General features: G+C 41.3%; 1 protein-coding gene across 1 annotated transcript in view; it reads right to left on the bottom strand.

The window, feature by feature from the left end:
- Positions 1–1,089: 1,089 nt before the first annotated feature.
- The window catches only part of LOC131138058 (melatonin receptor type 1B-B-like), a 76,881-nt gene continuing 52,202 nt past the window's right edge, over positions 1,090–25,768 (bottom strand). The window contains exons 2-4 of the mRNA XM_058086625.1: positions 9,411–9,529; positions 8,991–9,335; positions 1,090–6,379 (exon numbers count right to left, since the gene is read on the bottom strand). Coding sequence (XP_057942608.1) covers positions 5,957–6,379; positions 8,991–9,335; positions 9,411–9,529 — 887 coding nt within the window. The 3' untranslated portion in view covers positions 1,090–5,956. The remainder of the gene's footprint in view (positions 6,380–8,990; positions 9,336–9,410; positions 9,530–25,768) is intronic.

The raw sequence follows: 25,768 nt of genomic DNA, 5'->3' as shown, positions 1-25,768 counted from the left end.
AAATGAATGAATTCATGTAACACAATTTTGAAGGTGATTGACACGGACAAGAAACATGTAGCCATCAATATGACCTCTGACCTTACCTACTTACCTACTGCTGAGTTGTCTCTGCTCCCATATTCTTAAAAGTCAATAAAACTCAAAATCATTAGACAGCCCAATGGATAGGAGTCAAAATAAGATGAAAAGTCATAGCAGCAACATTTGGGGCTGTTATTGAAAATCAGTAGGGTTCTTGTTGGGCATCCCTGGAAGGTTGGTGAAAGGTCCATCTACTTCTGAAAATGTCTTGACTCTGACACCAATCAAAATCAGTCGGGATGTTTCTTCCAGTCTGACCTTTCATCCCTGCTTTTTATGACTTAAAATAATATATTTTCAATTACATTTCAATGGTATCATAAATATAAAAAATATGATGTCAGTACTAGAGCCAAGTGAATAGCATGTTGGCCACACAGTCGGGAGATCGGGAAGACCTGGGTTCGATTCTCCCCTTGAGCACTCTGCCATGGAGCCTGTGTTTTCTCTGGGATAGGCTCCAGCATACCTGCGACTCCAATGAGGATAAGTGACATAAAAATGGATGCATGCTAGTATCATTTATGTTGATGTACAGTTGTCAGTGGTGGGAGGTGTATTTGGTCAGGGGTTGCATTGTGGAGGGGTTTATGCAGCTTTCAAACTGCCATTGCTGGGCGAAACTCCCGCACAATCTGAAACGGCTCAACTGCACTTGTGGATACTTGTGGATACTTCACCTTGGTTGGCCACTTGTATTTAATGACCTAGTGAATACATGACTCAAGAAACACTTCCTGTCTTTCAGTTTTAATGCGCACCCCTACTCGTAAAATGGAGTAATCGTGTCACTAAATTGTCAACATGGATGACACCCACCTAACACTTTATCTTCCATTGCATCATGATATACCTGACTTTCTGTTCCAGTATTACTATCACAGCCAAAGTAATCAGCCAAACGTAACGAGCCTAAATAGAAGCACTCAGTGATGAAGTCCAAACAGCTACAGCAAAGTGTTTTGACCAGACCAATCTTAAGTAACTTTGATCAAATTTAGAATAACTACAGCTTAACACAGTGGCAGCTGTTCAACTCTGATGGAAATAACAGACACACAGCACTCAAAATGATTCACTTAGGCAAAAAATATATGTATCATTTGCTTAAATGCACATTTTTTTAGTGGCTCATATTTAAAAACAACATTTTTAGTGATGCCATCTAATTTGAGGGATGTCAACAGAGGATTAAGAACACAATGGTGCTTCTTGGATCTCTGTCAGAGACAAACACAGATCATTAGCATTAAAGCTACAGACTAAAAGACTTTTTAAATTGGAGGAATTCCAGCATCATGGCAAAATGTTCACTTGCAGTGACTTACTTATTTGTGATCATTTGAGTTTATTTGTTGTGGTTTTCTTGACGAGAGCATGTGGACAAGAGACACACGTGACAGAACTGCCACATGTCTGTGCTTCCCGTGCTAACATTTTCCAGGACATGAAAAGCATCGACGATCAATGCCAGGGCGCACGGCCCATTAGAGCGTGAAAGCGCTACGCTTGGACGTGATGATGACTTGCTAAATGATAACTTGTGGCGGCGATGGCGGCCGATTTAACACCACGCTCAGGCAGCGCTCTGTGAGCCAAAATACGTAGAAGCCAATAGCAAACTTTTATTTGTGTCACATTGTTCCGCTGGCGTGAGAGACACGTCAAAACACAAGTCCAACACATCCAATAACGACAATTAAACAATTAAAGTGACATTTACAAAAAAAAACATCATCAGTGTTGAGTCGCTGTAGACATGTTGGAGAAATCAACTAAAAGCTCACCCTGAGATGGGAATAGAAGCGGCAATGAATGTCATTGAATAATACAAATGCTATAAATTATTCCCCCGGTAATGTTCCCCCCTTACAGTGAATATTTGCTCCATCTGTAAATACATGAATGACAAAAATTAAAACAATAAACCAACATGACGCTGCTGCATGTGTTGGAGGAGGAAGAGGAAGCTGCCATCTCATCATTTATGGTATAGTAATATCCTCCACATTGTATTGGGGCCACTTTGATATTTACATTATTTATCGGAGTTGATAAAACACAATAAAAGCAATCCAGTCTCGGGCAGCTACCTACATATATTTCACTACATACAAAAGACTCATTTTTAAAAACCTTTACATACCTTTTATAAGAGCTAATGAGCTATAATTAATTTGTTATTTTCCATACTTATTAATAAACAAATTATGTCAAAACTATTTTTTGACAGTTTTTAAATAAATAAAATGCATTTATGTAATGTGTTTTTTAAAAATTTGTCATCTTAATGAATAAATAATAATAAATACATCTTTGCTCATCCAAATTCTACGTATGGTAGGAACATCCAAATATTTACCACCATCAAGGTCATATACTGAAAATAGTGCTCTGAAAAAGCGTTTTTAAATGAAACTTTTTATTGTTAAGGGGAAAAAAAAATCATACCGACATGATCCTGTATCTGAAAGTGATTGTCCCTCTGCTAAAACTTAACTAAGATTAATTTATGTCTGTCAGTCTGGAAAAAGGTATAGTCATTTCTGAAGCTTTGGGACTCCAGCCAACCACAGTGAGAGCTATTATCCACAAATGGCGAAAACATTCGAACAAATGTCCAACCAAAATGACCCCAAGACCGCAGCGACAACTCATCCAAGAGGTCACAAAAGACTCCACAACAACATCCAAAGAACTGTAGGTCTCAGTGGCCTCAGTTAAGGTCAGTGTTCATGACTCCACCATAAGAAAGACACTGGGAAAAAACAGCCTGCATGGCAGAGTTCCAAGACCAAAACCACTGCTAAACGAAAAGAACATGAAGGCCAGAAAACATCTTGATGATCCCCAAGACCTTTGGGAAAATACTCTGTGGTCTGACGAGACAAAAAATTTTGGAAGGTGTGTGTCCCATTACATCTAGCGTAAAAGTAATGCTGCATTTCAGATAAATAACATCATACCAAGAGTAAAATATGGTGGTGGTAGTGTGATGGTCTGAAGCTGTTTTACTGCTTCAGGACCTGGAAAGAACATGAATTCTGCTGTCTACCAAAAATTATGAAGGAGAATGTCCGGTCATCTGTTGGTGACCTGAAGCTGAAACCAACTTGGGTTCTGCAGCAGGACAATGATCCAAAACACACCAGCAAGTCCACCTCTGAATGGCTGAAGAAAAACCAAATGAAGACTTTGGAGTGGCCGAGTCAAAGTCCTGACCTGAATCCTATTGAGATGCTGTGGCATGACCTTAAAAAGGTGCTCCAATGTGGCTGAATGACAACAATTCAGCAAAGATGAGTGGGACAAAATTCCTCCACAGCGCTGGAAGAGACTCATTGCAAGTTATCACAAACGCTTGATTGCAGTTGTTGCTGCTAAGGATGGCCCAGCCAGTTATTAGCTTTAGGGGACAATCACTTTTTCACACAGATTTTTTTCTCCTTTAATAATAAAAACTTTCTTTTAAAAACTGCATTTTGTGTTCAGTTGTGTTGCCATTGACTAATATTTAAATGAGTTTGTTATGGAAAATTAAAGTGTGACAAACATACAAAATACTGAGACATCAGGAAGGGGACAAAGCCTTTTTCCCGCCACCGTGTATATATATCTATATATCTATAAATATATATATACGCCATGTGGCCTCTCAGCACAACAGATGGGGAGTGATAAAAACACACACAGGAATGGACTTATTAACTTACTATGTATTATTGCACAACAAATTTGAAATTATTTATTCCCATTCTGTTTCTCATTACGTATTGTGATATTTTTCCAGAGCTGCTGGTAATGTGATATTCTCTTGGAGATTAATAACGTGTCTATCTTTCTCGCTATCTGTCATATAATGAGAAAACAGTCTGCATGTCAGCTTTGTGCTGAAGTTGTTCAAGTGTATTATTATTGTAAGGGTTACTAGGAACAATATTTCAACCTTTCCCGTTTATCCTTGTATCCCTGGTATTAAGTGCTTAAACATATACTTCATTTAAATCAATGTGGATTATGACATTCTGTAATATAGCTAATCATGTGCTGCGTCATGTGTACTGAACTTCATACCATTACGGTACTTCTACTACACTGCTATCACTGCATTTTACTACAAAACTATAAACAAGGAATTGAATCCTGAATGTAGAAGTTGTGTGAACAGATTGACAGCATGTTGGGTACCGAGCTGATTAGCATGCAATGTGTTTATAGTCAAATCCTATTTATTTAGTAGCTTTAAATCCACTGCTGTTTACCTTTAATTAGAAATCTTATTGACACAATGTTACGCCGTGTCTACACCTCACATTGCTAATGGACATGATGCTTTTCAATCAGGGGTGACCACAGTGCACGGCCATCTTTGGCCCTCCGCATATTCTGAAAATATAATCAATTGATTATTCATGAGACGTATTATACCAATTTGCTTTGTCGACTACAACACAAAACTAAGATACTTAGCCTAGCATATAGTCGTACCGCGCCAGGTTTTTTACATAATATATTTATTTATAAATCATGATATTCCAAGGTTGACTACAGCTTATTATCAGTCAAAAAATGTGCAAATTTTAGCATATTTTTAAGATTTTTAGCCTCAACTAAGCATTTCCAAGCATACAAATGATTAAATGAGCTAAAATACATATATTCAACATTCGGAAAATGCACTGAAAACACAGTGATATGTAGTAGTCAACACTAGTAACTAGGTGTCAGTAATGTAGCCACTGCACCAACTGGCAGTAAAAAAAATGTTAGATGCGGACGTGTGTGAGTCTTATTTTCTGTGATTGTGTCTACCATATTGGGTTATACCAATTTAAAGGTGACTATAGGGGTGTTATTTCATGTCTGGCTGTCTCTCATAATATTAAAGCCATATTGAGAAGGTGGTTAACGGGCTTTTTATATGGAGGACCAAAACTGTCAAAATAATAAATAACTAAATAAATAAATAAAAGTGGAAATAAAAACAAAAATGAAAAAAAAAATCAAAAAATTAAATACAAAAAAATGAATATAAATGGAAATAAAAACAAAAATTAAATACAAAAAAATTAATATAAATGGAAATAAAAACAAAAATAAAAAAATATATACATAAATATAGGCCTATATTGGATTGCTTTTAGTATCTTTAAGGTACAATATCTATCAAAGTGGCGTCATTGAATTTTTCTGACCTTGAATGGAGAAAGTTTGGACACCCGGCTTTAGAGAGGAGGCGTCCTCATCCTGCTTCACCACATGCAGCGTCTGTTTGTGCCATGTTTGCTCACACATTGTTTGTGGAAAATCACTTCCTGATTGTGTTTTTACTAAGCATTACTACGTTTCTGGTCCTTCTGAGTGCTGCACTGACTCCAGCTAGAACGGGACGGTACGGTTTGCACATCCGGAGGCTGCTCTTGCGAGAATTTAGGAGGATTTCCTACAAAAAAAAGTGCACCATCATTAGTAGAAAATCTTATAGCGCAGTTTGTCGCCATGTTTTTACATGGCTTCTGGGGATGTTTTTTTTTTTAATCACTTCCTACTAAATTCTCGAGAGAGCATGTTGCACCATGACATCATCCCTTGTGTTTTTTGTTACTAAGGTGGCATTCAAGTGAGGCGAGTTAGACAATTTGAGGCTTTGGAAGTTGCAGTTCTCATAGTGAAACACGCGTGAGAAAGCACATCACACGTGTCATGTGATCTTAATGTAGCATTCACGTTGTTTTTTTGAGTCGTCGTGGAAATGGCACCGAGGCGCAAACCCATAGCTCAGTTCTCCTGGGATGATGCGGCCTCTAAGCAGTCTTAACGAAATGAGCACTTGAAGAAAACAACGATTTAGTTGGGTGTTGAGTTTTTTTTTTCAGTCTTTGTTTGTGCGATCCCGGAGCGACTCGTTGTTGTTGAGTGCTGGCGGTGGCGACTGCTTGCTGCGCAGGCTGCGACCGTCGGTGGCGGCCCGTGACGTCTCGGTGACGAAGAGCCGCGTCACCCACACGGAGGTGACGATACGCTTGTACTCGTTCCTGAAGTTGCGGTTGAGCAGGCCGTAGATGACGGCGTTGAGACAGCTGTTGAAGTACGCCATGAAGTAGCTGACCACAAACAGCCACTCAGGGATGAGCGGGCCCACGCGAGACGGGTTGATGGCCACCGCCAGGCCGATCAGGTTGAGCGGTGCCCAGCAGATGGCGAAGAGCACGAAGACCACAAACATGGTGATGAAGTTACGAAGGTCACTGGGTCGGAGGCGAGGGCTCTCCTCCGTCTTGACTTTGCGTCGCACCTGCAAACCACGACACGTTTACCGTTAACAATGGTTGGCTTCTTTTCACACTTACTGAACATCACAGTTAAGACTTGAACCCTGTTTACGTGACGTTCACAATTTTACAACTCATATGCGCATATTTTTAATTAGGGGTGCTCTGATCGATGGGCCACAGATTGGTATCAGTCGATATCAGCGAAAAAGGACAGTATCGACATCAGACACTATGTAGAACGTTTAGTGCAGGAGGAACTTTTGTTGTGTGCAGGGCTACATCGGCTACGAGTGTGACATGTGACAAGTGAGCATTTGTGCCGCGCTTGTAACAGTCGTTGCGTACATTGACATCACACTGATCTCCTTTCCGGGAGACACAGATGCGGGAGTCAGCTGCATCTGCGGTCAGAAGGCAGCGGATGCGGCTGGAGGGGCCCAGCAGAGGCGCATAATGGTGCTTTTCATTCAGGTTTTTAGTTAATAACGTGAGAAGACTAGATATAAATACATTGTGAAATACAACAGGTGAGTTGTGGATACGCTCATGTTCTGGCTTGAAATAAGCTATGAAAATAAATGTTGAAAAAATGTATTGCCTGCAATTGCAGCTCTTAACTGGACATTATTCGATGCAAGAAGTTGTCCTCAGCATTTTTTCATCATTCATTCGCTTTTCCTCACAAGGGTCGCGGGGGTGCTGGAGCCTATCCCAGCTGTCTTCGGGCGAGAGGCGGTGTACACCCTGGACTGGTGGCCAGCCAATCACAGGGCACATATAGACAAACAACCATTCACACTCACATTCATACCTATGGACAATTTGGAGTGGCCATTTAACACACAGAGATGGCCGATGGTGGAATGGAATCCTGGTCTCCTAGCTGTGAGGTCTGCGCGCTAACCATTATTAACCATAACAATTATATAATAGTTTGTTTTTTATATCTACTTGTCACCTTGACTTCTGTTCCTAAGCATCTGTTTGTCGGTAAACAATGGCAATAATCCAATGAAGGGGCAATTATGTAATAATGAGGTTATTATACATTTATATGGTTTTGGCGTTACTGCAATGTGGCTCACAATGAAAATGAGTTTGGTGACCAAACCTTCTCTTTTCCCAGGACATGTCCTGTTTTCACTCTTGGTCATTTTCATTTTGTAAAAGTAGCTCTCACAAGAAAAAACATTGGTGACCCCTCATATAGCCAGTGGCACATTTTAACATTTAGACTGTATGTGTTGGTATCGGTATCCGTATTGGTATCGGTATCTGCTGATTTCACTCATGGATTATGGGGATCGGTAGGGAACATCCTTAGTTTTGATTTTTCTTTGGCCTTTTGCGGCTTTTTTGCAGCTCTAACTATATGGCCTAATACCGCTCAGGTTAATGTGCCAATTTTCCACACAGACTGCCACATTGCAGTAACCCCAAAACCATATAAATATAAATGTATACATATAAATTATACATATAAATGTATAATAACCTCATTATAATAATATTATTATTATATTATGTGATGCGCTCAATTGTAATCTGATGCATGTTCAAATGAAATAAAACCATTACCATTACATAATTGCCCCTTCATTGGATTATTGCCATTGTTTACCAACAAACAGATGCTTAGGAACAGAAGTCAAGGTGACAAGTAGATATCAAAAACAATTATAGCATTGAATACAAAAAGGTTTGAGGTTTGATGATGAAAAAATGATGAGGACAGCTTCTTGCATCGAATAATGTCCAGTTAAGAGAAGCTGCAATTGCAGGCAGTATTTTTTTTTTCGTCAAAAGTAATTAAGGCCATGAAAATAGTCCAGCTATTGGGTTTGACACCTGTACCCTAAACAGTGCAGAATGTTTATGGTAGTTTTATTGTAACAGAGAGACGGACTGTAAAAAAAAAAAAGAATTTGTGTTTGCATTTAAGAACTCAGCTTTATTATACTCTAATCCCAAAACGGGGCACTTTAAGTTGATCGTTTCATGCCTTTTTTTGTCATGAAGTTAATTATTTTTTACAATTGAAGTAATTTTTTAATTTCCAAGGCCTGTTTTGGAGAGCAATAAATGAGATAGCGATGCTGCGGTGCTGTTTTACGCCTTTTGTTTCAAACAAAAAAGGCTTTTTCTTTCACTCCATCATTTGACTTGAAGCACTACTGGTTCCGGCCTCGTACGGGTCACTACCTTTGCAATCCAATAATAAGTCTGTCTTTTTTCTCAGGGTCTTTAGCGCACGTGCGCTGACATTTGCGCACGTGCAGGTCCGACACAGGTAGCGAGACATCTTCAGTCATTATGGATCAAGATGGTCAAGCTAAATGTTACGTGTCACAGAGGATTTCAATGGAAGCTTGTGGCATTTACTGAATTTACGCTGACTCATCCAGCAAAAGGGTCAAAAATTAAAAGGTCGTCATTTCCCCATTGCGAGAAAGACAGCGTGCAACCTGCCCTGTGTCATTCGGCCCAGTTGTGGATCTTTTTGGTCCGCTGAGCCGAGCACTATTTACAGCCGCTGCCACGTTTTTGGGCGTATTTGCTTTGGCCAGCATCAGTACCTGCCTCGCGCCTCTACGGTCACAAATCACTGCTCAGACTAAAGTCCACCCTGACCTGAATCACAAGAATCCAGATGCGCAGGTAGCAGAAGGTGACCACGGCAATGGGCACCAGGAAGTGCACCACCACCACCGCCACCGTGTAGGAGCTGCTGACATTCTGGGCGAACGTGCACGAGTAGACGCGGGGGTCGTAGCGCAGCGAGCCCACAAAGAAGTTGGGCACGATGGCCACCACGGTGAGCAGCCATATTAAGGCGACGAACAGCAGCGTGTTGCGGTAGCTGTACAGCCGGCTGTAGGAGAAGGAGTGGCAGATGTAGCAGTATCGGTTCACCGCGATGCCCGTGATGTTGAAGATGGAACCAATGACGCTCAGGCCCATGAGGAAACCGCTGACCTGAGCAGAAATTGAAGAGTCATCAGTGAAGTGTCGGACCGCTGGACACGTGCTGTCCTCTCTCTGCGGACTTACCATGCATTGAATGTTTCCTAGCGCCCAGCCGTCATGGAAGAGAGCGTAGAGAACCAGCGGGTACGGGTAGAATGCCACCACCAGGTCGGCAAAGGCCAAACTCACCACAAACACGTTACCTGGAATGAAAGCACAAAGATATATTTTATAGCACATGTGTCAAAACGCAGGCCGAGGGGCATAATCTGGTTTGGAAAATAGCATTGAGTTGGCCCGCCTCACGGACCTTATCAAACAAAGTGCTTAAAGCGATATGCGTAATTAAGCAACTCCTCTGGCATTTTCATTTTAGAAGTGGAAACAATATTGTATCCGGCAGGAACCATTCTTCATAAGGGTGTCACACCAAAAGTCAGAATCATTTATTTAGTTGTACACGGCAGCAATTTAACTAGTACACCCTGTCTGTGCAAAATTATACCTTAAAGAGGCATAACACAGTCAAAGATAATCATTTTAACTACAGCAAAGCATGCTGGGAAATGCATAATCTGGCCTTTCCACACGTGCAAACTCTTTCAGGTTACACGGCTCATGAATTTGATGTTTTTGGGTCGATATAAAAAAAGTCCAGGGCTGCACGGTGGAGCGTGCAGGCTGTCACAGTTAAGAGACCCGAGTTCAATTCCACATTCCAAAAACATGCTAGGTTAATAGGCGACTCCAAATTGTCCATAGGTATGAATGTGAGTGTGAATGGTTGTTTGTCTATATGTGCCCTGTGATTGGCTGGCCACCATTCCGGGGTGTACCCCGCCTCTCGCCCGAAGACAGCTGGGTTGGACTCCAGCGCCCCCACAAACCTTGTGAGTTAAAGCGGTTGAAAATGAATGAATGAATAAAAAAGTCCAACCACTGAAGTGAAGTTGTTTTTAGAAATAAAAACACATTCATGTGTTGTCATGCGCGTTTTGTCACAACCTGAAAATGCGTTATATTGGGGAACCAGGTATGAGGAACCAGGAACTACTATTTTTAGTATTTTTTCCAAAGGAGTCAACTAGGTTTTTAGGTTTTTTAATACTTTTGATATGCAGAAATGTAGTTTGACATCCATGGAAGGAACCACTGACTAATGATGCCTCGGACTGTGCACACTGCACTATGAGGCATTCATGCACACTCGTAATTGTGGGTGTTAGTGGGAACCTAGGATGTAACAGATGCTGTAGGAAGAAAGCATGAGCTTGTAGGAGAGACTAAAAGTAAAAAGACATTAAATATGTTTAGAACTACAAATAAACCTCATTCTTGTTTGATCATTTCAAATTTGCCATCACTTCATCAAAACAAAATAAATGTAATATTTGCTCTCAGCCAGCGTTTCTCAAATTCTCGACAGCATAATAATTCACTGGACTGGCCTCCAGCCGCTACCATTTATCTTGCACTTAGGACTACTTGTTTACTCATCACGCAACTTTCTCCCATCACACGTTATACCACACTGACAGGTAAGTGACTGAGTCTGAATGAGACTTGAATGTAATGAGTAGGAATTGAAGCTGCGGACCTGACGACTTGTGACTGCATTGGGGCAGGGCGGACCTGTCAGTGAGATCTCAGTGAGCATAAAAACTGTAGAACAATACGTGCTTTCACTTTTAAGTCCCCAAATTCTCCAACAACGCCAGAAAAAGTTGCTTGTCGCTTTTGAGAAAATATGTCGCCAAGAGGTTTTGGAATGTCATCAGATTTAGCGACAGAGTTGCCAAGTTGGCAACACTGCCATCCGCTCAGTGTAAAATACATCCAATAGCCAGTGGCGGTTCTAGCTATGGGCCACATGGCGGCATTCCCAAGGGGGAGCCGTGAGGGGGGAAAGAAAAAAAAATCTTATTTATTCATGCTCAGTCCTCATTTGCTTATTAAGAAAGCATGCGTGGCAGACGGGCGCCCCCGACAGGCGGGGCACTCGCGCTCCAAAGCTGCTTTAACATGTTCAACGCCCACCATGTGATGTGCCACTGGGCCTCAGCCCTCGGGATAATTACAAGGCAAAATAAGTAAATTACAACAGCAATTAATTATTCATTCATTTAATTAATGTAATAAAAATGTATGAATGAAAATGTATTATTTACTGTAATTATAATTAATTAATTAATTATATTATATTAATTATATTGGACACCAAGAGTCTCAAGCGTGTTATTTCACTACGAAAATATGAAATAAAAGCAAAGGGCAGCATAGCGTCGCCAGCCAGAACCGCTGCTTTCTGAAGCCGGTAAAGTCACCCCTTCAAAATAAAAGAAGAATGTCGGTAAACTAAAACGGGTGTGCCACAGTCGGGGGCTGGGCGTGTGGTGGAAAGCAGAATTTCTCACCCCACTTATATTTGACAGGTTCCATCCATTTTCTATGCCACTTATCCTCACTAGGGTGACGGGTATATCGGAGCCTATCCCAGCTGACTGGGAGATTCCAACCCAGGTCTTCCCGATCTCTTGGCCAGGTGCAGCAGCGATATTTTCACATTCGTGCTGCTCACCTGCTTCACCTAGCAACAGGTCTTTTGTTGGTCTTTTTGTTTCGGTTAATAATGCACATGGTGGTTTGTTGTGAGCTTTGTTACAATTTGTTCCTCATTCCTGTTTTGTGTTTTTCCTTTCAAATGAATGACCCCGTCCTCTCGCTTTCCCTGCCTGCTGCTGATTCTGGCACTCTGCATGCATCCGTTCAGGGTGATGTATTTTCTGCACTGAGGTGCTGCTTACTGTGCATTATGATTTGCCATATTTCCAACCTTGCTCATTTTTACGGAATACTCACTCTCCCAGTGCACTGGGACGGCGTCCAGTTAGCGAGCGCGTTGGCAGAGGAAGGCTGAGGTGACACACCAAAAATGTTCTTGGCTCCCGCGACACAGGCGCCACTTTGATGAAGAATTTGCAGTGTGTTGACTGCAAGGACTCGTGGGTGGTCACAGCAGCATCTGTGTCTACTGGGAATGCTGGACTTTTTTAGAAATCAACTTTAACCTCAGTGAGACGTTCAGCTGGTGTTGTGTGTCATATGACTAAAACTTTTTTCTTTTCTTCAATTGTCTATGAAGGCCTCCTCAGAGATCTCAGAAGTCTGGGTTTTATTTTATATTAAGTCAAATAGATTGGATGCTGGTTCATCCATCCATCCATTTTCTATGCCGCTTATCCTCACTAGGCTCACGGGGTTATGCTGGAGCCTATCCCAGCTTTGGGAATCACAAGCTGGTCCATCCAATTTTTTCCTGTAGGAAATTCTAATTCCTTTCTTAACTACACAGGCAATGATTTAGGTCCCATTGGCCTGTTGTTAAAGTGGACCTATTACGCTCATTTTCGGTCCTCTGAGTTAATTTTTGGACTCCTATAGAGCACAGAAACTCCACAGAAAATTTTCTAGATCTTCCAGAATCGGTTAAAACCTGATACTACTGTAACTAACTACTTAACTTAATTTTTACAACAATCTGATCAGATATGTGTTTATAGATATAAGCAGTTAAGGATCATTTCAACACCTCAACTATACCTACGCAGTATTTATAACTTTTAATGTACGTATTACTTTATCACCTGTATGATAATGAGTATTTTCGAACAGTGGAGACATGCACCAGTCCACATGATGATGCCCCAGTGACAGACACCGTGCTTTATTTGAAATACATGTTCAATAACAGTCACCGTATTCTTATTTGTGTGTAAAATAGCACTTGCTGCCATTTGCTAGATTTGTTTGAAATAATTGTCGTTACATATGAAGCAGAATACAGTGTATCAATTCTCAGGCCTGAATCTTTGCAGTTAACCCAAGAGCAGTAGTTTCAGCAGTATACAGACTGAAGCAAAAGAAATGTAAACAAAACATCCCATCAACACAAGTCCAAACATTCATAAAAGTTAACACCCAGACTTTCCCAATAAAACATGTACGTGATGCACACAAAAACCAACGACCTCATCTTGTAATATTAAGGGTCCTGTTTTTACATAAACACGGCGAACACGGTCTGAATGCAGGCTTCCATTCGATGGAGAAGGAGGACATATTTGTAGGCTGCAGACCCCGGATTTAGACACAGTCCACACGGATCGCTGCTGCTGTGCGACGTTGGCTTGCAGCCCCGCCACTCGTCACTGAGACAAAGAGACTGAGTAACTAACAGGAGGGTTCACTCACGACAATTCTGCTATAAAACCAACACGCACATTTATCCAGGCCGGCAAAATGATCAACTTTTGATTTATTTATTGTGCTTGCATTGTCTTTCAACACGTGCTGGAATGGGATGGATGTCACACGTGAAAAGATGTTCAATTCATAAACCTTTGAGGTGCTCTCTTAGATTCTTCCAGAGCTGTATGTATCACGTTATTCTCTAAGCCTTTTTTTCCAAAATAAAATCATGTCAATGTATGACAAAATGGATTTAAGAACAAAGGTGCCAACAACTTTACCCTGAACTCTGACTGACTCTGGTGAAGAACTTTCTGAAGAACTTTGCATCTGAAAAAAAAAAAATGATAGAAAAACTTGGGAACATTGGTAAAAGAAGCACATCTTCTAACACCTCCATCTTTGAATTTAAGTTGATCAGGAAGTGGATGTGCGGGACTGATAGGATTTAAACTATGTTCCAACTTTATTGTAAGTCGTTGTAGTTCCAACTTTATTGTAAGTCGTTGCATTACAACAGAATAGAATTTGAACGGCCGTACAGGACATTGAAAAAAGAATTCTACTCCGTATATAAAAACCTTCAAATGGGTCTTTTTAATTATCGAGGCTGCAGTAAAAGACACAATTATATTCCTGGTCTAGATGGACTCGTGTTCATTAGCTTGCTTTGTGAGAAGTAGAAAGACTTTAGACGGCAGGTCCAGTAATCTCACCTTCAGGCTACAACAGTCTGCACTGGGGGAGATTTTCGGGCCCGATTAGCGTCAAAACTGTCTTTATCTGAACTTTACATCGCCTCTTGTGTTACAGTTCATCCGGGTAATCGTCCTTTTATCTTCTTTTGGCAGAAGAAGAAGTTTTTTGGTGAAAGCGTCACACACACCGTATAATGATGACCGCTCAAACTGTCAACGGTGACCACGATAACAAATTGATTCTCCGCTGTGGAAATGACATGTTATTGTGACAGTGACCGCCTGCAGCAGTCAAACTACACTAAAAGCACGAGTGAAGAGTCAATGGTAAAAAAGACCAGCCTCATTTCATCCAACGTCACAGAAATTTCATAGGCAAAATATCGACGCTGTCCGATGACTTTGGACGTTATTACGGTTGGAACTTATTCACATCATACGTTGCTGCATATTATTTGACCTTAGTAATGTGAACAAACTGTTTTATGTGGGATTCCGAAATCCAAGAAGACCTCATGAGTACAGAAAACTGATCCGGGACGTTTTCAACTGGTGCAACGCAAACCCCCTGCACCTCAGGGAAATGGACACACAAAATGGAGGTCGTTCACACCTATAATTACCCGGGACTGCGTCCGGATGATAAACTGGACTGGAGTGCCAACATAGATGCTCTTGGCAGGAAAGTCTGTCCTGGTGTCCTTCAACGTATGCAAAAAGCTGCAAGAGATCTTTTCCCAGACTGCGGTAGCTAGTGTACTCCTGGCAGGCTCTGTCATTGGCACTGAGCTGGACAGCCTTGACATATGTCGCTGAGCAAAGGACGCTTGAGGAGGCTCCTTTCCATCATGGACAACCAGCATCATCCAATGCACGGCATCATCTCCCAACAGAAGAGCAGTTCAGTAGTGGCAGATTACTATCACTGTCCTGCTCCACTGAAGGACTGAGTAGATCATTCCTCCCCCAGGCCATAAGGCTTTTCAACAGAGCAGGGGTGATAAAAACAAGCATGAACTGGACTGAATCTCACAGAGACACATTTTTAGGTTTTTCAGGATGGGGCAATGCAGTTAATGTTGTGTACCTCGCTAAGGTTGGGGACTGTAGGTAGGTGTATTTGGTTTGCAATAATCTTGTTACTGTCCTACGTGACAAAGACAAAAGTCTGTTTTAATTTATTCCACCCATGGCCCGCCTACAGGCACGACCACTTCGCTGTGGTTGGTCACACTCCCAAGTGCTTAGAAAGGCGTTAGCTGCGTTAGCTGCGTTAGCTGCGTCAGCTGCGTCAGCTGCGTCAGCTGCGTCAGCTGCGAACCCAACATTATATGACTTGATAAACAGTATCGGAGTTGATAATAAGTGGCGATGTATCTTTTCAAAATGTCTGCCTTTAGCATCCCTGTATGCACACTCTATAATGCTACACAGAAAACCAATTTTGTTCCATGACTTACACAAAATAAACACAGTTAGGACCCTGGACAGGACAACTGCTTGCCCTTCGGACTCTTCCACACGACCAAGTAACATTGGAAAATGAAGCGTCAGGCTTCAGCAAGGTTGTCTGCATACTGGCCCATGTTCACAAAACAGTCCAGTGCGATTAACAGATTAAAACGCATTTCTTTTGCTGGTAGGAATCAAACTCCAACCACTTGTGCCTGATGGTGGCGTCTTTAGGAATTGTAAACAAATGTATCTTTCCCTTACACGCAAAGAAACACTTTTTATGAGCCACTGCTAGCAAAGTAAACAGAGAAGCAGAGCTTGGAGGAGAGCTCGGCAGAGAGGGCCTCCAGCCACGCCCATAAGGAAGCCAGGTCGTCTGTGACATCACAAAGGAACAGTTATTGCAACGCCCTGTGAAATCGAGTGTTTTGAGTCATCCCAAACTCCTTTCAGGGCTCACTTCCAAATATGCAAAACTCGAGAATACAACATTCTAACGACATTTATAGGTCAGAAAAGTGGAAAAAGTGTAATCGGTCCCCTTTAAGTCACAAGTGAATCATTTAGACTTATTTGTTGATATGATGCACACAGAGCAAGGAACAATTGACGTAACCTTGTGGGTACGCGTACCCCACTTTGGGAACCGCTGCCATAGCTGATCTAGAAAATAACCCACTGGGTCACGGCCGAGGTGTCAAACTTAAGGGATGGCGAGCGTTATGTAAGCTCCTCGGTGGCAGCGCTCATTGTGGACTTAATTGAACGAGAGCGGCTTTAGACGGCAGCGCTAATTACAGAACGTCGTCTAACTGTGAAATGGTTATTCATGAACCTGCAAGTGGTGGAGGCAATGAGCTGGAAGGTACATGGTGTTTCTTTTGTACACGTGAGTGAGTATTATGGGATGCTGTGGTCTGATACAGCCCTAAAGAGGATGTGAAGAGATACACGGGGGACCTGACTTCATTTTCTCTGAACAAAGAGAGTAATTGATAGACGCACCACCACTTCACGTGCGCTGCTTGGGTGCATGTGTGCTAGCGGAAGATGTCAATCGACCTCCACGGGAAGTAGCTCGTGTTCAACGCCTGTCGTCACACCTGTGCGCGCTCTGCAGCCATCTGTTCACCACAAACAAGCGCACATCTTTACTCTGGACATGGAGAAGATGAGCTTGTCTTCTCTCTTCCCGTTCTGAAAGTGGCCATTCCTTCTCCTCCAATCAATACACTGCACTGTCTGCCCCCTTCCCCGATCAGTTAGCCTATTTACGGCTACCAAAAAGACAGCTTGGACATCAGAAAAAAAACTCCAGCATTTGGCTACAGATTTTCATAATGAGATTACATTGAAACTGGTAGATATTATACATAATAATAACTATTAGCACCATTACATAAGGTACGACTCTAACCGAAACGTACTCTAACCAAATACATTTTTCCCATTATAAATAATAACTGACCCGGCTGTGTGCAAGCAGAAAATAATTTGCATCCCAATCTTTTTCCTACAGGCTTTGCCTGCTGTCTGCGGGTTTGAAAATCCGTGTGGGCCACATGCGTCTCTTGCGATTTTGCACGTAGGAGCACGTACGTCGGGATGTAACGCCCCCTTCAGGAAAGAATGACAGAGACAACCGCTGATGACCTCCGCTTCCTGTTTCCAGCTGGCTATTACATGAAATTAGAGGCTTCAAACAAGGACGTAACAATACATTAAGGACACAGTTATATTAATAACATGGCAAGACGTGTCCCATATTGTACGCTAACCGGAAAATGTATGTTAACCAAGGCCTATGCCAGTGCTTCTCAAATATTTTCTGTCATGCCCCCCCCCCAAGGTACAGAAATGTTTTCATGCCCCCCCATTTTAAATACTAGAGAAACTAATAATATTTATTCATTTATCTGTACGGTACAGACTGAATGTAAAAATGAAACCGAAAAAATGGAAAGCATACAAGCATATACAAGAGTCAAATTGCATGTTGAGTACTATAAATTTGTACATGTTGGTAGGTCTGCATTGAAATGAAAGCCTCTCGTGTCCCCCCATTCACTATTTGAGAAGCACTGGAGTATGCTAACTGAGGTTCCACTGTCGTTGATGAGAGTTGGTGTTACATCACACACTCAGATGAAGAGCTGAAGAGGGGTGTCCAAAGTGTCCCCGGGAGCCGTTTGAGCTCCATGAATCGTTTTTTTTATTGGCCCCCGTACAATGTAGAAATAAAATGAACCATCAAAAATGAGAAAAGTTGAACAAAAGGCGTCACGTAAGGAGAAAAAGTTGAAATATTAATACCAACAATAACATCTTTAAATCTTAATCTTAAATCTTAACCTTTAGCCGTTTTCACAAAATGAAAAAAAAATCAAAGTGGGGCGTGGGGGGGTGGTTACTCATGAAATGTCTTGCAGCTTGGCAGGTCTGTGTGGTTTGAAGTGTTGGGTTTAATTTGCGTTGGCACCTACTTTAGCTGCGGCAATCAAAACATGAAAGAGGGGGAAAAAAGCAGTAAACAGCATTTTTGAAATGCTTCTTTTCACGCCTGACGGGCGCATTGGACGTTCCTCGGACTGACGTCTGAGCGACGCTTGGCCGCCTGATTCACATGGCCGTAATTGTGTACGGGAAGACAATCTCCCTGCCGAGTGGAATCCATGAATGATTACTGTCGCAAACAACGTTAAGAGCAAATGTGATTTGTGCATCTTATCGCCTCGTCTGCACGCCACGCACGACTGGAAGAGATTGTGATGATTTTTGTTCTCATTTGCTTTTTTTTTTTAATGTCTTTCCTGTGGGAGGACGAGCGGGGCAGCTTTGCCTTGTTTGCATTTAAATTTGTTTTTAGTCAGGGAATTGTGGGAAGAGATAGACGGTGAGGGAATGATGACATGAACGGTGAGTAAATCCAGAAGGGAGGAATGTGGAAGGAAAAGGGGGTCAGCTGTGAAGAAGCCTGCATTTTCATGTGGGAACCAAATGAATGGCGGCCTGCCTAAGTCGCCGAGGGAACACATCTCCCGCTAAAGAAATCATACTTACAACTAAGGACTGGTGTCGTGCGGTCATTTCTCCCCTCCGTGGCTTCCATGCTAATTAAGGGGAGGGATCCCCGCTAACGAAACAAGCAGTCAACAACAGGAAATTGTGACAAACGGGAGGGTTAAAGGTCATCAGGGAGTGCAGGGAAAAGCAAAAGAATAGAACAAGATGAATCATTTTATCGTGCTTCTGCAGCAAAGACAATAAATGATCTTGTCATCACCGCTATACATCACTGCCAGCCCCCCCTCTAGTGTACATACAAATGTCTGCTTATGTGCCTTTGCAGGAAATGAGGTTGTTTTTAATTATTTCTCTGCTTCCACAGTAATCCCTGACAGCCTGCTTTACTCTCCTGGCTTGTTTATAAAGTATTTCTCCCGAGAACTCTCTAGTGGTGCTGGTGGTATGACTGGGAGCCAAATATTCCATTTGTGTTCTATTTAAAATACTAATGCTTTTATAACAAAACCTCAATCAAAACAAAGCAAAAACACGTGTGTCTGTGTACATCTCGTGATAAATGAATCGCTTCTCGCTTCTCTTACGTCGATGTTTTCCTGCTATATAAAGAAGTGAAGGCAGTGGCAGTGACTTAACGTCTGACTGCGTTGTCAATTGTTTGAAAGTGAAGCTGCTTTGCTTGACAGTGGCTCATTTCTTTTTACACTTTACATTCATCAATGATGTTTGCGTTCCCTCTTTGTATGTGTAAAGGAAAACTGCACCTTTTTTGGCATTTACCCGTTATGTGAAATAAGAACATATATGTCTTTCCCTTTTCTGTACGTTCTGCCTACAAAAAACACGCTAGTATGAGCTAGCTAACAATGCACAACATTTTGACACTACAGCCCTAACAAAAAAAAAAACTTGAGCTAATATTATTATTAAGAGCTAATATTATATTGCTACAGCAATATTGTTACACAGGTCTACAAATGTTTGGCAAAAAAGTGGCAAAATGTAATGGATTGTGATAAGATGAACTGAACATCAATTGCTAACTGTGCTAGTGGTTAAAATATTTTTGCATCAAAATCGCTTAAAATAAGAAAGTTCCCTTTATTGGGTATCTTCAGGAGGCTTTTTGGCTTGTACTCAGCAGCAGGGTTATCCCTGAGAACATCCCAACAGTAGTCAGCGAACATAGATGGATTCCACTTTCCCTGATATCTTTTCTCCGTAGCTGCAATGTCCTGGTGGAATACTTCCCCGTACCCATCGCTTACTTCTCCACAGTTCAAGGGAAAGAAATCTACATGGAAATGCTAAAGGTGTATCTTCAGTGACATATTGCAGCCAAGGGCTTTGTAGGGTTTCAGGAGGTTTGCCACCAGCTGCTTATAATTATCTGCCTTGTGGTTTCCAAGAAACTCTGATGCAAAAGTCAGTTTCTTCTCTCGTTCATGACATTTGTCTACATGCATTTTGTCAAAACTTTAGACATATGGTAATGGTAATGGTAATCAGATTACAATTGAGTGCATCCCATAATCAGTTCCCAGTTCCACATGTCCAAAAGGAGTAGGAAGAAGCAAAGCTTATTAAATCCTACCCCTCCATCTGGTACTTTTACAATCAGTAACTGTTACATTTGTTCACTTCCTGCTTTCCATAATACAGGTTAAGGTTATTTTTTTTTTAATAATGCACCTCGTACCAAAGTACAAGGTGATATGAGCATCCAATGCCATAATGGGTACCATAGTAAGTGTCAATATAGTGATATATATAGCACATCATGACTGGTTCAAGACTCTTCATCCTTGTATTTAGCAAACATCAACTGCTTGTATTGTTTCTTGAATTGGCTCATCGTTGTGCATTGTTTGATTTAGTTTGATTCCACATACTGAAATGCTATGGCTAGCATAACGTAGTCCTAGCATAGAAGTGTTTCAAATGTACTTCTTCCCTGAGATCATATTTCTCCTCTCTTGTAGAGAAGTATTGGATGACATTTTTAGCTAATTGCTTATTTTTAGCCTTATGCATTATTTTAGCTGTTTGAAGATGAACTATATCAGCAAGTTGAAGTATTTGTGATTTTAGAAATAAAAAGTTAGTATGTTCTCTGTAGGCGGCATTATGAATTATCCTTACTGACCTACGCTACAAAGACTTAACAACAATTGTTTGCTGTTTTTTGCATTTTTTGACTGATGACTGGAGCACAAGTATTGTGCTGGAAGACACAGCCATCCCAATGAGAGTGGACTTTGTGTCGTTGATGTTTCTATGCTACTGTTGTTGACAGAAATATCGTAAGCTCCTGGGCTAAATCAAGTTTCGGTAATATTTTAAATAACCAAAAAACGGCAGGATAGTGTAAGTATGACATGTTATCATCACTGCACTTGTTATTACATGATCACACAAAGGATAAAATGTTGTTTTTTTTTCTTTTTTTTAGGGGGCTTCGGAGTCAAAATAGGCACCTCCCAATGACGTGCACTGTTAGCTAGCTCATGCTAACTTGTTTTCTTTTGTTAGAAAAGGGAAATAAATATGTGTTCATGTTTGACATAAAACTAAACAGATTGAAATGGAGATAAACACTGGCGAAAGTTGGTGGAACATTCCAAAAACATGCTAGGTTAATTGGTGAATGTCCATAGAATGTGAGTGCGAATGGTTGTTTGTCTATATGTGCCCTGTGATTGGCTGGCCACCAGTCCAGGGTGTACCCTGCCTCTCGCCCAAAGACAGCTGGGATAGGCTCCAGAACCCCCCGCGACCCTCGTGAGGATAAGCGGTAGAAAATGAATGAATGAATGAACTTCCAACACATGAAGAAGCATACTATAAGAAAACCAATACGTCATTCTCAAAACATCTGGCCATAAATATGAAGAAGCATACTATAAGAAAACCAATACGTCATTCTCAAAACATCTGGCCATAAATATAATATTTGTTTATCGAGTAGACGTGTAATACGATGCGCACTGTCTGTCCTTCCATGTGGGAACTTGGTACGCCTCAAATTGAACTGAAGCTTCCATATTGAAAAATCAGTTTAGGAATACGTGCAGTGTTCCCCCTTGTACCGAATCAGTGCATGCTGAATATTTGACCTTGTGGATGTACATATCATATGACTGTGTAGTCACACTGAGGAGTTTGTCAGAGTGGGAAATATACAGAAGTAACTAAATCATATTTTTCACCGCGGGCTATTTTGATGCATGGTGTTAAAGTTTAAACTCATAAGCTGATGGCGTCGGCTGCAAGAGCAAGGACAAACATTGCCTGCAGACTGTAAAACTTTTATTTCCAGACAGAAAAAAAAAATGACAATACCCGCATTTACTTTGCAAAAACAAAAACTGAGTCTGCATAACATCCAAAGTTGGACACCAAAATGACGCCGCAGTCCTAACGTATGGAGTGGGGTGGGAATGCTAACAAAACACATTGATCTGTCCGCTTGTTGGTGCGCTGCAGCAGTCCTGCTGTAGTTAATTGCTGGCAACAAGTTTATTTTTTAATTAGAAAAGTGTTGATCCAGGAATTGCTGAGCAGGAGATGACTCTCATTAAGGTGGTACAACTGCATTCAAAGAATAAAGCCTGACATTTTCAATACCGTGGAAAAACTAATGAGATATTCAGGGTTGCGTGTCATGAGACTGTTCCTTTTGACCGGCTTTGCATGTACGCTGGAGTGGTTCCTCTGGGGATGTTGGCCGACCACCATGTGTTCGAATTCGGAAACATGGGATCACATAGAATAGAAGTAATCTGGGGCCAATCCAGGGCCAAACAGAACCCATCATGAACCATTTCTTATCTACACAGCTGATGTTTGGAGTCCCATCATTCTTAACTGTCACACAAGTGTAAAAAGAAGTTACCCAATTGCCAGTTTCATCCGTTTGCCTCCTATGTAACTTCTTGTCTACGTTCGTCTTTCTTTTCTTCTTTCGTCTTCGTCTTCGTCTTCTCTTTACAGCGCTTGTTCACACAGTACCTTTCAATCATGTCTGCCGTGTGGAACTTAACTGCCAACACATGCCACAAATTACTCATTATATTCGTAATTACCTAGTCATTAGTAATTCCCCTTGTACACAGCACCTCTGGCTGGTCAATAGCAAACATTATGAATACATTGAAAACTTTATAATGAATCCAGTGGTGTCATTAGGCCTATTTTAGTAGGGGGGCTTCAGTCCCCCTACAATGTTCTTAAAGCCTCCCTAAATAATTAGAGATTTTTTATTGATTTTTTTTTACAAAAAAAAAATCTCTGACAAATTTCATATAATAGGGCAAAAGCAGGCTAATATGCAAGCCAATAAGCAGGCTAATACTAGCCTACTACTACTAGTAGTAGTAGTAGTAGTAGTAATCAGAAGAAGAATAATGATGATAGTAATAATAATAGGCTAATTAATAATACAATAATGATTCTTATATAATTGATGACTGTCCACTGGACAGAATGCGGTTTTGCAGTGTAGATTGTGTGTACTTGTGTAAATGTAATGGTGGCCTAAAACAATTGAGTATCTCGACTAAATCTGTCCAAAAGTGGGAAAGTGATATCCCGGTCCTTGTTCCTTATTTGTTTTTTGGATTTTTTTGAACGTCTACTACATTCATTCATATCCTGTGCATCTCCAGGGGGCTAAGCCCCCCCCCAAACCTAGTGACGCCCCTGAACGAATCCATGTGCTCAGTATCAGCTGATTTCAGTCCTGGATGATCGGCAGCATAAAACCCTGATGGGACCAACCCAGGTTGAACTCCAAGTGTGTACAACCCCCAAGGTTGTTCCACTTCATAGGTTTTACTCTATTGAAAAATTTAATGATGCCCTACTGCTGGAGTGAATCAATTTTATTTCCATTTTATGAAGTTATTGTGAGTCTGAGTCTGGTCCTGCCACATGGCCAGAGAGTGGACGAGTACGTCACCTTTTCCTTTTAAAGGTGAAATATGAAAAATGGATCCATTAAAGTGGACCTGTTGTAATATTGTTAACATCACCATTATTGCTAAGGAGTGGAACACCACAACAGCACCAAGCAGTGAGTCCTCCTTTGGAACTTTTCTTATGTAGTATATAAAAACAAGAAAGTAATTCCAACAATCCATCCATTTTCTTTGTGGGGTATGCGGGAGCCTATCCCAGCTGACTTTGGGGGAGAAGCCAATCACTGGGCACATATAGACAAACAACCATTCACACTCACATAGAACATACAAACTCCACACAGAAGCCCAAGTGGAGATTCAAATGCAGAAAGTAATTCACTTCCCTCTTTTATCGCAGTTACTTGGTTCCAGATACGACTGTGATAAGTTAACTCCCACATAGTAGGATTTAATATTTATAAACATGGTTAGCCTCTGTTTACACCCCATTACACAACACTTATGTACAGACTATGGGTTCATAGCAGGGACACAAAAGACGGCCACCGCTGTAAGCATAGCATGTTACCAAGCTAACTAGCTACTAGCATGGTAAACTGATTCCAGACACAACCGGGATAAGTCACTTTCAGCAAAGTAGGATTCAATATTAATAAACAAAATAATTTCATTGAGCATAGAAAACCTGTTTATGATTTTCTAAATACATTGTTTTACCATTATTAGAGCCCCGTAGACTTGAAATAACACCCCTATAATCACCTTCACACTCCTATTCTTTGTTTACATCACAGTGCACAGGCTACGGGATTACTGCAAGGACATAAGAGACGGCCAAGCAAACTTGTTAGCATCTCCTATTATTTATTCTAAACTTAAGAAAGTGTTCCAAACGGACTGCAGAAAAGGGACAGTAAGAAACCAAAAATGCACCACTTCCACACAGAATGGGAGGACAATTTTTTTCCACTCTACTGTCGGACCTGCCATGGCTGACTCCATGCGAAATCGAAGGTACTGTAATATTTCATCAATGTCACATTACTGATGCCTAGTGGCCAGATGCCTAATTTTTTAATAACACAATGAGGCCATCAAACCGCTACGTAGCGAGGGACGACTAATTGGAAACTGATGGCTTTCAAATGGAGTTTCAAGTCAAAAATGTACCACTTCCACATGTAATGTGAGGATAACTTTTTTTCACTATGTCATGTCGGATGTACCAAGGCTTACTCCATTCAGTGTTAAGGTAATGTAATGAAAAGTGATGAATGTAATATTACTGATACCGAGTGTCCAGAATACTACTACTAGATATGATATATACTATAGATATATACTAGATATGACTTCTCTTTCAGTATTTTTTTAAGTCAAAGTCAACCACGCAAAAGTGATTCATTATTAATGAAAAAATTAAAACTCAGATTGAGTGAGGGAACGATATTTGTACTGCGAAGTGGTGTTCTGATCCTTTGTTGTAAAAGTCTGATGACCTCCTGGTGACCCTGGATACTGTACACAATCCTCCATGTTGACAGTCATAGAATCACCACCTTAACCGGATGTTGCGTGCATCTTTATACTGTATAAAGATGGCTTGCTGCAGCTCACCTGAGGGGGCCAACGGAGCGACAAAATACAGTTCCATTGATCTCTTATGCAAACACAGCGTAGTTGCTGCCGCATCATTTACATATTAAACTAAAAAGTCAACAGGGTGGAGGGGGTTGTAGCTTGCAAGGTCACGTTCAATCAAAGTCACTCATCTTTTAGAGGATACTGTAACTAATTGCGCAGACCTCACAGCTAGGAGACCCGAGTTCAATCCCACCCTCTGTGTGGAGTTGGCATGTTCTCCCCGTGCATGCGTGGGTTTTCTCCGGGTACTCCGGTTTCCTCCCACATTCCAAAAACATGCTAGGTTAATTGGCCACTCCAAATTGTCCATAGGTATGAATGTGAGTGTGAATGGTTGTTTGTCTATATGTGCCCTGTGATTGGCTGGCCACCAGTCCAGGGTGTACCCCGCCTTTCGCCCGAAGACAGCTGGGATAGGCTCCAGCACCCCCGCGACCCTTGTGAGGAAAAG

Source organism: Doryrhamphus excisus, chromosome 11 (genome assembly GCF_030265055.1).
Source record: "Doryrhamphus excisus isolate RoL2022-K1 chromosome 11, RoL_Dexc_1.0, whole genome shotgun sequence".
Taxonomy (NCBI): Eukaryota; Metazoa; Chordata; class Actinopteri; order Syngnathiformes; family Syngnathidae; genus Doryrhamphus; species Doryrhamphus excisus.
This window is presented reverse-complemented; position numbering and strand designations above follow the sequence as displayed.